Source organism: Protopterus annectens, chromosome 10.part0 (genome assembly GCF_019279795.1).
Source record: "Protopterus annectens isolate FY-2018-M chromosome 10.part0, PAN1.0, whole genome shotgun sequence".
In the NCBI taxonomy this organism is placed as follows: domain Eukaryota; kingdom Metazoa; phylum Chordata; order Ceratodontiformes; family Protopteridae; genus Protopterus; species Protopterus annectens.
In genome coordinates, this window is record NC_056744.1 from 1,582,489,641 (window position 1) to 1,582,504,611 (window position 14,971).

Sequence of the window (14,971 nt, forward strand, 5' to 3'; positions counted from 1 at the left end):
AGTGACACTGAAGTAATCCCTGGGGTATATCTGCAATCTCCCATCCATTGGTCAAGATTCCTCTTGAACAAGGCCAGAGAGGTGCTCTGCCTCACATGTACCGATTTTGTTCCACAGCATAGGAGTCTCTGGGTGATGAATCTGTCCCTCCAGCATGTTCTATTTATAACCTGTGGTTCTGAGGGATCTAGATTTTTGAGGTGAAGCATATTCATCAAATCTGGGTTTGACATGGCCTTATATGTCAGGCACAGGTCACCTCTGATGAGACTGAATAGAGCTGGAGTTCTTTCAGTCGGGCAGCATAAGACATATTTTTGAGACCCTTTATCCTTTTGGTGAGGAACTTTTTCAAGCTGCAGCAGGTGTCTGGTCAGATACATTCGAACGGGCATTGTACTCAATCATAGGTCTAATGAGTGATGAGTACAGGGGCCCTTGATCTAGATGTGAATCCTTCATGATCAGGTGGGTGATATAGAAGGTTTTCCTAACTACTTTTCAGTGGATTGCCACCTATATGGTAGCTAGGGGTAGCCATGGCTCTGGCACCAGTTATCTGTTTCTGTGAGGCCCTTCTGGAGGATATCTGTGTCAGATGTGTTTTGGCACCCAGTTTGCAGTCATCTGCAAACTTTGTCAACCATAACCCTCCTGTGTTTGCTTGTACTTCAGAAAAGTAGATGCCGAACAAGAGTGGACCCAGGACTGAGCCCTGTGGGACACCACTTGTGACAGGCTTTGAGTCTGACATGGCTCCAGCAACTCTGACCCTGTGGGTTCTGTCACTTAGCCAGTTTGCAACCCATCTTGTGATGTATGGGTTTACATTCAAGCTGATGAGTTTTTCGATGATACCAAGGCCTTTGCCAGGTCGAGGTAGGCTGTATGGACTGCCTTTCCTCATCAATGGCCTTGGTGACTGTCTCAAAAGGCAACCAAGTTTAAGAGGCAGGATCTGCCTTTGACAAAGCCAAACTGGGTTGGATCCAAAGTCTGCAAGCTCCCTATGTCTTTATTTATGAGTTCCATTATGATCCTCTCCATGGCTTTGCAGATAAGGCTTGTCAAGCTAATGGGGCGGTAATTTCCAGGGTCTGTGGAGGCACCGCCTTATGAAGTGGGACCACAGTATCCTGAGGTGAGGCTAAGATTAAACAGCTGTCCTAACTGTGGGTTTAATTCCTCATTGAGTTCATGAAGCACACAGCCGGGACACCATCCGGTCCCATGGATGCTGTGTTTTTGCCTTAGTGAGGGCAGTTCTCACCTGTGGAGATGTTTGGGGCTACAATCCTCTGGAATAGATATCTCTCCTTTCACTGAACCTGTCAGCCAGTATGTTGGCAATGTGTGTAGGTTCAGTAATTTTCACATCATTTTGAACTAATTCTGAGCATATGACTATTTTCTGACATTGAGGGGTAGTCTGTACCAAAGATGAGGACTTTTTGTAATACATATATATATATCATACCAGGATGTTCTATTTATATAATGGTGACTATTCAGATGCCTTAAACTGGTGCTGGTGAATATGCAGGTTTTGTGAACATGTAAGAGGTCAAGCAGGATAGGGTTGTTTGAGGCCTTTGTTGGCTAGGCAGAGGTTACCTTATAGGAGTCTGTAAGAGATGGAAAATAGAGAAAATAGAGAAAAGGCTTTAAGTGATTGTACACAGAGCATAGAGCCTAGACCAGAAATTTCATAGTGAGGAAACGTGGTGGTCTTTTCAGCTGGCTCACGTGTTTAGTCGGGTACATACCAAAGGGAATACTGTATTCTACTACTGGCCTAATAAGGTAGAAATACAGTGGGATGATATGCCTCTTGCAATCAACTGAAACAGATAGAAGGATCATTCTGTCAAACACTGATACATGAATGTCAAATGACATTTCACAGTCCACAAAGGCACTCAGGTCCCTTAAAGGATGTATCAATATTGAAGGGGGGGGGGTTCATTTATATGGCAGGTGCACGGATGTTCATGTTTACCTAAGTTACCTTTTTAGTGTTTAGTTTTAAACCACAGTCCTTGCACCATTTGTTAGTATGAGCCGATTTGCGCTGCAGGTCCTGAGACCCTTCTAGGAGATAATGAGAACTTCAAGTCGACAATCACCAGCAAACGTTGTGAGTCATAGACCCTTGATGTCAGCTTTATCTTCAGAGAAGTAAATACCAAACAGGGGCAATCCCTGTATTGAACCCTGAGGAATCCCACTGGTAATGAGTCTCTTTGAAGAATGAGTGGCACCAACCCTAATTTGTTGGATTTTGTCCACGAGACAGTTTACTATTCAGCAGGCCATTTATGGGTTTACATTTAATTTGATTAGTTTGCTTATGATACTTGCATGTGGAATGGTGTCACAGGCTTTGGCCAGGTTTACGTATACTGTGTGTACCAATTTACCTTCTTTTCCTCCGTCTGTGACTTTTGTAAAGAGTCCACTAAGTTCAGCAGGCAAGCTCTTACCTTTAAAACCCAAACTGGTTTAGATTAAGGGGCTGCAGGTTGCTTACATCATTCTTTATAAGGATTACAATCCATTGACTTTCACATAACGCTAGCAAGGCTTGTTGGTCTATATTTTCCCAGATAGGTAGTGGGTCCAGCCCTGTGGAATGGCCAACCACTACAGTTCTAGAAGCCTCATGGGTGAGAACAGATTAGTGACAGCTGAAGAGTAGCAACAACCTTAAAGCTATCAGGAGACTATGGCTTGCAGCACAACTGCTGCTACTGATAGTAAAAGGAATGGCATGCAGCTGTCAGAATACAGAAACAATGTCAACCGCAGCAGCAACTGACATAGTAGCAGTCCACTACTGTGGCTCCTTAAACAGCCACGTGTAACTGTGATCAGGGCAGCCGAGCACTGCTACAATGGATTCCTGGCAGAACTACTACAACAATAATGTTCATACATGGCAGATGATAATGTATCTCACTACCACTGCAGGTTGGCTGCTGAGACAACAGTAACGGACGATCTAATAATGAGCTGCAGCTGGCACAGCAGCTGTGAGTAGCTGCTAGTTATGAAAGGGCACCAATGCTAATGAATATTAGTGTAGATAAATAGCACAGAAGTACAAACAACTCACGTGCATCTAGGGAGTGCATGCCACAGCAACTGTGCATATAGCACAACCCTGTGTAAGCCTAATCAACTTAGAGCAATGCAGGAAAAAACAAAAAGAAATCCCAATAAAAAGTATGTTAGCCAAAGCAACGACACTTGCTTGAAGACCTAAAGCTGTCAGGAAATAGAAAGGTCCTGTTGACTTGTCGACAACAGTTTCATATAACGCCAGTAAAATGAAAATGTTTCACCCAAATCACTTTCGGAAATAGTGGAGAATTCCCTTTTCTACAATGGTTTGCAACCTCAGAGTAGGTAGGTGTATTTAAGTGTGTGTGGGGGGGGGGGCAAGCCCTCCTGGGGGGGGGATATATAAATATATATATATATATATATATATATTTGCTGAAAGTAAATGTGGAATTGTTGTCGATGTAGCAACAAGATTCGGAAACAGACTGGTTCCTTATCTTCTCTATAAATAAAAAATGCGCTTAGTTTCAGAGCAAGATCACTTAGAACACCCCAGGTGGTTTTGTTGTTAGACAGCCAACTAGCTGGTGAATTTTTGCTACTGTTTAAATTACATGGCTGTGCATGGCATTACACTCCATCTGTTTGGGTTGTTCTCAACTGATAAACTGAAGAGCTCAATCAGATGACATACATATGTACATCTATATCTATATCTATATCTATATCTATATCTATATCTGTCTATCTATCTATCTATCTATCTATCTATCTATCTATCTATCTATGTATATGTATACAATTTAATGTATTTTTATCCAGTGTGTTATATGTTTAACACAAATGTCAAGTCATGTACATGTAAACTTTGTATTTGTGATTATAATCATTGTTACATATTAAATGTGGGTGGCCATGGTGGTGCAGCGGTTAGCATTGCCGCCTCACAGCAAAATGTTCCCTGGTTCAATTCTCGGCTGGGGTGCCTTCTGTGCAGTGTACATGTCCTCCCTGTGGCCACGTGGGTTTTCTCTGGATGCTCCAATTTCCTCCCACATCCCAAAGACATGCTGCAGGTGGATTGGACACACTAAATTAGCCCTAGGTGTGAGTGTGTGTCTATGTGTGTACCTTCTGTGGAAGGTTGGGTGCCAGGCTGGCAACTCAACACCGTAAAACTCCAATGCCAATCGTTCTGCAGACCATTGTTCCACTGTGGTGACCTCTAACCGGGAAAAGCCAAAAGAAGAAGTTACATGTTAAATGTGGAGCTTTTCTTTCTGGGCCTACACTGAAAAGGACTTTTGTCCAGTTGTACTTTCCAGACAATCAAATATAAAATAAAATAAAAATAAAAAAGAAATTTTATATATATATATATATATATATATATATATATATATATATATATATATTTATATATCAACAAAGCCTGAGACTGGGATTTTTTTGCAATTCTCCATTTGTGTGTGAAATCCTGTTAATGAAACCATTGCATGCATTATATCTTTGCAGTAACTCTGAGTCATCATGCCAGGGCAGTAGTCATATTTACTTCTTTGATCACTGCAGTTTGATAAAAAAACTTTCATACTGAGGATCTACCATGACATGTCACTGATAGGACATGAAATGTAACCCTTATTACACTAAAATAGTTGCAAACTGCTGTATAATAGTATATCTAAATCAGAACAGTGGGATGAAAAACATGGCTGCTAAAGGCAGTAGCATCATTCTCTGGTGCAAAAGTCTGTGTTCATATCTGAGTTAAGCTCTTAAGTTAAGGTTGAATATTGTCTATTACTAATAACTAATTCTACAATATCCAGCAAAATAAATTAAGAATGGAAAGATTTGTTTGACTTGAAACTTACATTTCAATTTGGATCGCACTTTGTTTGCTGTCTTTTTGATATCGGCTGTCAAGTCCTCCAGTTCTTGTTTTGTTTCTGTAAGGGAATGAGAAAAGTGAAAGGAAAATTATTTAGCGCTTACACAATGGGACATGCACGTAGAAAATCACAAATGGTGAAAAGCCCTATCTACAAAATGAAATTTAATCACAATCAATGCCTTTTACATCATACCATCCTTCCTAAAATGTTCATTTGCTAGCCAGTTAAATCAGCTAAGAAATAAATAAACCATAAGTAGAACAAAGAAAGCAGTTCAATAGTGACTTGAGCATTTTTAGTTTTTCCACGGATTCTGAAAGTACAAATAGTATCTGAGTTTACTTATAGGATCATATATAGTTACTAGGTTACTGGCCCAAGAAGTATTTTAAGCCTAGCCAAGCTTACCCGAAATTTATCAAAATACTGCTGACAGGAGTCAGTACTCCAAGGAATTTTACAGTTGTGATACAGCTTTATAAACTTCGAGTGTTCACAAGCTACCGCTGTCCATTAGGGACATAGGCGCTAAACCAGGGGGTAAATTTGTGATTTCTCATCCAGTGGTCCAAGTTACATTTGAATAGGTTTAGAGATAAGCTTTGCTTCACATGGATGAGAAATCTTTTCCAAGGGATAATCTTTGAGACACATACCTGACTCTCCAAGAGGTCCTACTTACGTTGCATATGAGCTTTAGGTCCTTAGAGCAAGTATTCCTGATGCGACTTGTTTTACAGATGTGCCAAAATCCAGCAGTGTTGAATCAGAGGATGCCTTGTAGGCTTGGCATAGATCTCCATGCAGTTGTCTGAAGGAGATAGGACTTTGAGATGGTTCACATAGGACTTGTTTATTCCTTGCATTCTTTTCTTGAGGAACCTCTGTGGTCTCTGATTAGGTACATGCCAAAGTGTGTGTCATACTCTGTAATTGGTCAGATGTGAACCATGTACAGTGGAACAATAACTTCCAAGGATCTGGACGCCATGTTCTTACTTATAAGTTGTGCAACATATGAATAATTTTCTCATCACAGTAGACACGTGATGGTCAAAGGTCAGGTTACTGTCAACGTGTATTCTCAGATCTCTGACTACTGGGTCTACTTTTATGGGTGTATTATCAATAGGGTAGGGTAACTTCCAAGGGTGTCTTTACAAAGGGTATTATTATGCATGTTTTTCATATTGAGTTTTAGTTTAAGACTCTATCACCAGTGTTTGTCTGCATCAGGCCCTCTTGAAAAGTATTTGTGTTTTTAGGGGATTCAGTGACCACACTTAGTTTCCATTCATCTGCAAACTTGGTCAGCAAGAGGCTCTTGATGTTTGCCCTAACTATGGAAAAGTAGATGCCAAAAAGGAGAATCCGCAGCACTGATCCCCGTGGAACTCTACTAGTGACAGGCCTCTTTGTGGAATACATATGGGTTTATGTCTAATTTTGTAAGTTTATCTGTTATGCCCAAGTGAGGCATTGTGTTGAATGCCTTGGCCAGATCGAGGTAGGCAGAGTGTACTGTTTAGGAATCATCCGTAGCTTTAGTCACCTTCTCAAAAAGTCTATCAGGTTAAGTAGGCATGACCTGCCTTTGACAAAATTGAACTGGGTAGGGGCCATTGCCTGTAGATTTCCTTTGTTATTGTCTATCAGATCCATGATAACTCTGCATGGCCTTTCATATGAGACTAGATCAACTTATGGATCTGTAGTTCCCCAGGTCCATGGAAGGCCCCCTTTCATAGAGGGACAGCTGCTGAAGCCCATCATTCATTTGGCATGCAGTAATAGTGGGCCTGACAAGTCATGTTTCATGCTATTCAAGAAGCATTCTGGGATATTATAAGGATTCTGATGGCATTGCAGGTTCAGTCTAGTCAAAGCTCTAAACTCTCCAGCATATCCGTTTCTCATCATAGTTGACAACATGCAGATTTTGCCAGTAAAATCTTTTGCAGAATGTTAACTTGGTTGCAGATGCTTTTCCGAGTTTCTTTGCAGTTTATTCAACATTTCAACAAGACGTCTAAGTAAAACATGTGGTATACAAAACACCAGGGTGCACAGAAGCTTATGAAATGGTGGCTTATTAAGCCATTTTAAAAAAGAAAATAGTTTTCAAGTCAGGTTTTTACGTTTTGTTTCCAATGTACCTCTAGTTCTTTAACTAAAATGCCAATGCTACTTTTGGGGAAAAAAAAAGAAAAAGAAAAATGTGTGTACATCACTAATTTAAAATCAATAGTTTTAGCACCCACTTTTTTGTGTCAAAGCTCACACACTGATATGTAAAATATAATGCATAATGCATAATAGAGGATTATGACTGAGTCATCAACAAAAACCAACTAATTATGTGTTTGAGATATGGATGCCAAAAAATTCAAGCAACTGAGCTGAAAATACACAATAAAGTATTATAATCCAGGTTGAGAATGCATAATAAAAGGCTGTAATTAGTGAGGCACGATCATAATTCTTCATAGTGCACAGAGCTTTATCTGTTCTATGCACTACTAATTAAGAAAAACGTGTAGGAGTTCAAAGTGTTTTACTAGTTCTGCCAAAGAGACCGCAAGCAGAAACTAAGTATTTCACTAAAGAATGAAGACCTTTCAAAGCTGTTAGACATGTGCTTCTGTCACACAATTTGTTTATAAGTGTGGAACAATGAAATTTAACACCTTTTCAAAGTTGTTTTACCTTCTGCCACTCTTCTTTGCCATGAAAGACTGTTGCCTGTTCATCCCTCATCTGAGACACAATCTTAGGGGTCCTTAACAAAAGCTTGTTAAAAACATTATCAAATATAAAAAGCAAGCGTAATGGATAGAGCTGGTTAAACACAGAAAATAAACTATTAAGGAACAAATAACTGGCTGACATGGCAGAAGTATAAAAAGAAATGATTTATTCATGCACAAAATAAAACCAAAGTAAGTGCTTTCACCAGCAGCTGGACGTTTCATTATACCATAGTGTAACAACTGCACAACAGCTTAAATACAAAGTTTCAAATTCAGCAGTTCAAGGCATGTGATCTAAGAACAGGCTTTAAATGTACAGACACATTTAATCCTATGTCCTTATCAGCTAGTAATTCCAAGATCCATTTAAACTCTAAGCATTCAGTTTTTGTTCTATCACCGCCTCTAATATTCATTTCAAATAGTTGTAGTGCCAAGAATTCAAAGGAATGCCCATTACTGGTTACTAGCATTTTTTGTGTCCCACCTCCTAATGTTGTACATATGTTCTGTAATACAATCTTTTAAAGTAGGATTTGTTTTACCAACATATAAACTTCCACATAATTTACAGATTGCTAAACAGATCAAATTACTGCTCTTACAATCAGCATAGAAATTAAACTAATAAACCTTATTAGTTATTGGAGATAAATGTATTATTACTCCTAATGAATTTACACATATTACATGTTTTAAAAGGAAAGTGCCCCATTTTTATAGATTTATTAATGCCCTTTCCAAATGATTATAGCATAACATTCTCTTCAAAAGTGATTGTTCTTGAAACAAAATTGAGGCATTTCACCCAAAAGTTCCCTATACCTCTCATCGGTTGTCAAAATATGCCAGTTTTTCTTAACATTGTATATCATTCGAGTAGGTAATGTTCCTTCTTAAGTTATTGGATCAGATGTGATTTGATGTAACAGCAGTACTTTGTTCAGAAAAATATGTGTTTTCAGAGTCGGTTTTTTGATCAAGAACTTCACCCTGGGCATTAGTAATCTCACTCTCACTATAACCTCTAAAATGAAATTCATGTTTTAGCTCATCAAAAGCTTATAGCACACAGCTGTCATCGACACTTACTCTAGCCAGCCTATAAAACTGCCCTTTTACAACATATAGACCAAAGTACCGAACAAGCCAAAAAATCCAATAGCTAACACATGAAGCTGGAAACCAGGATATTCACTCAAGCTGATGTATTTAGACGCAAGTTAGCACTTTCGTCTGGCGAGCATCACCAGACTTCTTCAGACCATTCTTGTGGACATGCTGTGGATGCATACTATTGGAATGTAAAACATTAACTTTTTACAAGGCTTCCTACATAGGTTAGTGTATTAAGACCCACAGACATCAGAGTAACCCACAAATCCAAAAAGTCCACACTTACAGGCAAATGATTCAGTGTGAATCTTAAAAAGTAGGTAGTCAGATACAAATAGTCAATAAAATCATATAAAACATTAATCCTTCCTGTCCATACAAAAAAATATCATCAACAAAGTGACTAGAAAAAGGTATAAACTGCTGGAAAATGTTACAGTTATTGACTATATAGACCAGTTCCCAGTAGGCCAGTACCATGTGTGAAGGCTGCCAGCCCATCTAGCTAGAATTCTGTAAATAATTCTATGTCATTGTAAATATTAATATGATCCATAGGCTTGTCTACAAATGTAAGTAGTCTGTATGTTATGTGCTGAGCTTCAAAAATGTAACCACAGTGCACCTTGCTGCAAAAGAACAGAAAAGTATACGGACTATATGCCTGTGCAAATGTATGTTTTCATAGTAAAAAATGGGACATACAGAGTTAACTTGCAAACCTCTGAGAAAATAAGTAAAGAGTTTTACGATTGTGTTTACCACAGAATGTCTACAGCTAGAGTTTCTTTCTATTGTCTTAAGACATAAATAATTACTAGGTTTAAAATGTAAAAGTATTAATTGTTTTATGACTTCCAGTTTCAGGCAAGCTTCTAAGAGATAAATGTCAGCTTCTAAGAGATAAGTATGTTTCATAGAGACATGTTAAATTCTGTTGGTATGAGTTTAGCCTAGGAACTAGAGGCAGGTGTCAAATAGTGATGTCATCTAGCTAACCCAGCAGTAATGTGTATTATTAATTTAAGAAGTATCTCAGAGAGAAAGTCTGTGCATTTTGTATTTGTCTCTGGATCTGAACACGTCCATCTTCAGCATTTCTCATCTGCATATGCTTTGCTCTGTAAGTAAGACTTAGATCATAGTATCTCTTAGATATAGATAGGAAAATAGTAAGATCAGTCTAGATGTTTTCTGTATTTATGTGAGACTGTCTTGCAATCTTGTTTTAAAATATTTCCTGTGATTCTGAACTCTGCTGTCACTGTGTTGAGTTAATGAGCATTGTCTCATGCTTTTATTGTTTATTATTAAATATATTTAAACCTTTTAATTGTGGCTGGTTTGTCAGAGATATTTAAGCTCTTAGAGTATTTGCATCTATTTGGTAACACTGTACTGGCCACCTCCTAAATAGCCTTCAAGTCTTGGACACACTTACCAATTGAGTAATAGTAACATTGCACAGTAGAATTGGTCACCCTTTGGGAAGGGCCTTATAATAGCTGATAAGAGCTGGTTGGTGGCAGTGCTAATTACCTTTTAGTCTGGGCGGAAGGGGGCATAGCTAGTGAACCTGTGGCAGCCTTCCTCAGGAGTGTCTGTGTGTTTGTATACAGATCAAATCTCAAATTGTGTATGTGTTCATAGGTTCATAGGTTGGTACTAGGCTATCAGCGCTAGTGCCTATACAAGCCTAGCCATAACAACAAGTCAACTACTTGTGCAGGAACACAAAGCACTGATTGGACAGAGAGGGTGCTGGAGGTTTTGGCTTGACTGCTTGGCTGAAATCTCAACCCTATAGCTGTGCCAGTGGGCAGTCTTATTGGAGATCTGGAAGAAAAGAGAGAAACCAGCCCCAGACTGACTGTGGTCTCTGTGTGCTCTTAAGAGAAGTTGTACTTTACTGTGTGTGTACTTGTCATCCTCCCAATGTGCATGTCCCTCACTGGTGTTAGTGGTGAGGACTGAGGCTCCTTGATTACTGGACCTGTGCAGGGGTGTCACACCATTTTTGTGTAACTATGCACGCATGGTATCCTTAGCTACACCAGCTTTTTGATGAAAGAATTTTCATTAAACACAAAATCATTGTTATTCAAAATAATATCAAGTAGAGAACATATTAAATGTGTCAGACCTGTACTACACTGCGAACATTTGGATAAGAAAAGTCTGATATAGTCAATCCTTACATCATTAGGAATTATAGTGAAGAAGGATATAACATCCATGGTCAATAAAACATAGCCTGTAGAATATAACTTTTAGACCATAAGTACAATGTATCTCTTAGTATGGCATGTTCATTATCTAGCAGAGGATGCAACATCTTCTCCAAGAATATGGAGAGCTGTTGTGTGACCCATCCACAACCTGAGATTGTCAGTCTCATGGGTGGGTTATTCAAAGTCTTAAGTATCTTTGGAAGAGTGTATAAGATAGGAATAGTCAGATGTTCAATCACAAAGTATTTATAAAGCTCATTATCAAACACACCTTCCATAAGCAAATCATGTAAATCAGAATAAACCTTAATGATAAATCTATTCACTTCAAATTTCACAAGTTCACAATAGGTAGAGGTATCATTTAACATAGCATCCATACTTTTAAGGCAGTCCACAGTATCCATAAGTACAATCACACCCCCATCACACCCACCTTATCAGCAGAACAGATCTGTACATGCTCCATAGGCATAAGCTCTTATATAATATTATACACATCATGTGTAAGATTGTAGAAGAATTTCCTGTGTTTTTGTTTTAAACCATTATGAATATCACATCTGCAAGTTTTTTAAGGAACTTTAACAAGTGGGAAGTTGGTGGAACAAATTGATTAGGTTTCTTAAAGCACACTTGTTCTTGAGTGGCACCAACATATAAACCTTTAAGTGAAATATTTCTAGTACATAATCTAAGATTGGTGATAATATCACTCAGAACATAACCTTTTGCTGGTATAAAAGATAAACCTTTATTTGTTCATTAGTTAAAACAAACAATGATATATTTACAATTATGTCTTTGGTACTTTGCTTCATACTGATGGTCCCAATTCCAGCTGTCCCATTATTTGTGATGTTTTGTGTCCTTGATGATTCCTGTTGGTTGACCTACCCCTTCCTTGCTGCTTGTTGTCTCTCACCATTTCTGGTAACTGTAAATGTAAAAAAGGCATTACAGAGCATATGGTGTTTACAACATTCACACTATTTCCATTCACTGAAGCTGTTACCGGTGCAACAGAATCAGAGGTGGAGGGAACATCATCTGTAGCAGTTTTAATGTTATTAGAACTTCCATTGAAGAGAACATTATGCTATAAATCATTTGGTAAGGCATCAATAAGTCTGTAAAAATGGGGAGCTTTCTTTATAAAACTTGTAATATGTGTAAGTTCATTGGGAGTAATAATAAAATTGTACATCCAATAACTAATAAGTTTTATAAGTTTAATTTCTATGCCAGTTGTAGGAGCAGTAATTTGATTGATTTAGCAATCTGTAAGTTATGTGGAAGATTTTATGTTGGTAAAACGAGTCGTACTTTAAAAGATCGTATTAGAGAACATATGTACGACATTAGAAGGTGGGATACAAAAACTGCTCTATAGAAACACCTTTCAATAACCAGTAATGAACATTCCTTTGAATTCTTGGTATTACAACTGTTTGAAATGAATATTAGAGGTGGTGATCTTAGAATAAAAACTCAGTGCGTAAATGGATCATAGAGTTACAAGCAGATAGGGACATAGGATTAAATGTGTCTGTACCTTTAAAGCCTCATCTTAGATCATGTGTCTTGAACGACTGAATTTGAAACTTTGTATTTAAGCTGTTATGCAGTTGTTACACTAAGGTCTGATGAAGAGCCCAGTTGCTGGAGTGAAAGTGCTTACTTTAGCTTTATTTTGTGTGTGAATAAATAATTTGTTTTTATACTTCTGTCATTTCAGCTGGTTGTTCATTCCTTACTTGTCAAAAGCACTTCTGACATCAGAAAGATGTACTATATATATATATATATATATATAATATATATGCAGACTATCACACAATCAAACTCCTTCCACAACTAACAAAATCTCCCAGCTCCTTTAGATTCTCTAAGATCCTTAACAAACTCTCCGAGCTCCTTCAGCATATATCTAAACAATTAATTCTGGCAGGATACATTCATCCTAATCCTGGACTCACAAATATCTATGTTTCACTACCCAACCAATCCCAAACTAACCTTACACTACTTCATCAAAGGAAAAAAATCATCCCTCCTCCTCCTTAACGTAAATGTACGGAGCATAGCTAGCAAAACCCACAATCTGCATGCTTTACTATCCCACTACTCCCCAGATATAGTTACTTTAACTGATACATGGCTAAAACCAAACATCAACAATAATGAAATCACTCCCCCAGGTTACAATATCCTACAGAAAGATAGCATAAACAAAAAAAGGAGATGGTGTAGCTATCCTATTCAAAGACCATCTATCACTCGACCTACTGAACACCTCTACCCCAGATGTTGCAAAAACTGATATAATTCTAGCCAAATTAACCATTAACCCCAACAAACATCTTAATATAATACAGTGGGTACATCCCACTAAGGAACAACATTGTTATTCTGGAAAACCTTTTACAATAGTGTTCTACATCCCTCCCTCAAGAGACCATCTTAATGGGAGACTTCAGTATTGACTGGCTCCTATGTTCCACCCCAACTCCCACTACACACATTAACCTATAAGGCTTTGTCAAAATCATCTCATCTCCAACCAGGACCGATAAAACCTCCAAAGGAGAATCCATATTAGACTGGATTCTAGTTAATTCTCCCCACCTGCCATTGCACAACATTCTGCCTTCCTGACAATCTGAGTGATCACTGTCCAACATTTCTCTTAAGAGAGTACAACCACGCACAGTCAGGCATCTTTCTGCACAATTAGGATCAAAAAGCATTTTAATCCTGATAAATTTATCTCTGCTCTCAAAAATTGTTCCTGGGAACCTCTCAAACCTCTGCTCCTAGATGAGGCAGTACTTTCCTTCAACAACACCTTCCTCAAGATTCTCAACACCCATGCCCCAACTAGAAACATTAGAGAAAAATTCAATTACGTTCCCTGGTTAACCAAAGAAGCTATAGCAGTACTCAAAGACAGGAACAAGGCCTGGTTACAGTTCCATAAGAACAAAACCAGCACTAATAAACAACATTTCCTAGAACTTAGAAACAAAGTAAAAAAGTTAATAAAATCTGACAAACCAACCACTAGCACAACATCCAAAGCAAACATTAGAATAACCCACAAATATTCTGGGCAGCAGTAAACAACCTATTGCAACCAGGTAAAAATACTACCCCACACCAAAAACAGCTGACAACTGTGGAAACGTGTCCACCCAATTCAACACCTACTTCACAGCATCCATTCAAACCCTAGCTAATAATCACAATAACACTAACCCTCCCCCCAGAAACAAACCCCAATACCCCCCTCAAAATAGCACTAACTTCTTCAAACTAAACCCAGTCCCCATCTATCACATCAAAAAACTACTTAAAAAAACTAAAACCAACCACTTTAGAGGCTGATAATCTCCCTGCAGATTATCTAAAAATTGCATCAGAAGCTATCTCCTACCCAATAACCATACTTATAAATAGATCAATTACAGAGGCATATGTCCCCACTGTTTGGAAAATCTCACACATCTTGCCTCTGCACAAAGGTGGTAGCTCCTGTGACCTTACCAATTACCGCCCCATTGCATTTCTCTCCCCCTGTCTAAAATCCTAGAAAGAGTAGTACACTCCCAACTCATAGAATATCTACTATCTCACAATCTCCTATCCCATACCCAACATGGTTTCCACCCTGCACATAGCACCACAACAGCTTTACTATCCTTCACAAACATAGTTAATCATCACAGAAACAACTCCCAATTTGCATCAGCCATATTGCTAGACCTGTCAAAGGCCTTTGATATGGTCAATCACACCAAACTCATTAATATCCTCTCCTCCCACAACCTCAGCGATACAGCTATAGCCTGGTTTCAGAACTACTTATTGTCAACAAACCATTCATTGGTAACAGTCCCTCTCACTTCTC

The 14,971-nt window shown here is 38.4% G+C and overlaps 1 protein-coding gene across 1 annotated transcript in view; it reads right to left on the reverse strand.

The window, feature by feature from the left end:
• STX1B (syntaxin 1B) overlaps positions 1-14,971 on the reverse strand; it is a 915,847-nt gene that overhangs the window by 255,801 nt on the left and 645,075 nt on the right. Inside the window, exon 4 of the mRNA XM_044086235.1 lies at positions 4,944-5,018. Coding sequence (XP_043942170.1) covers positions 4,944-5,018 — 75 coding nt within the window. The remainder of the gene's footprint in view (positions 1-4,943; positions 5,019-14,971) is intronic.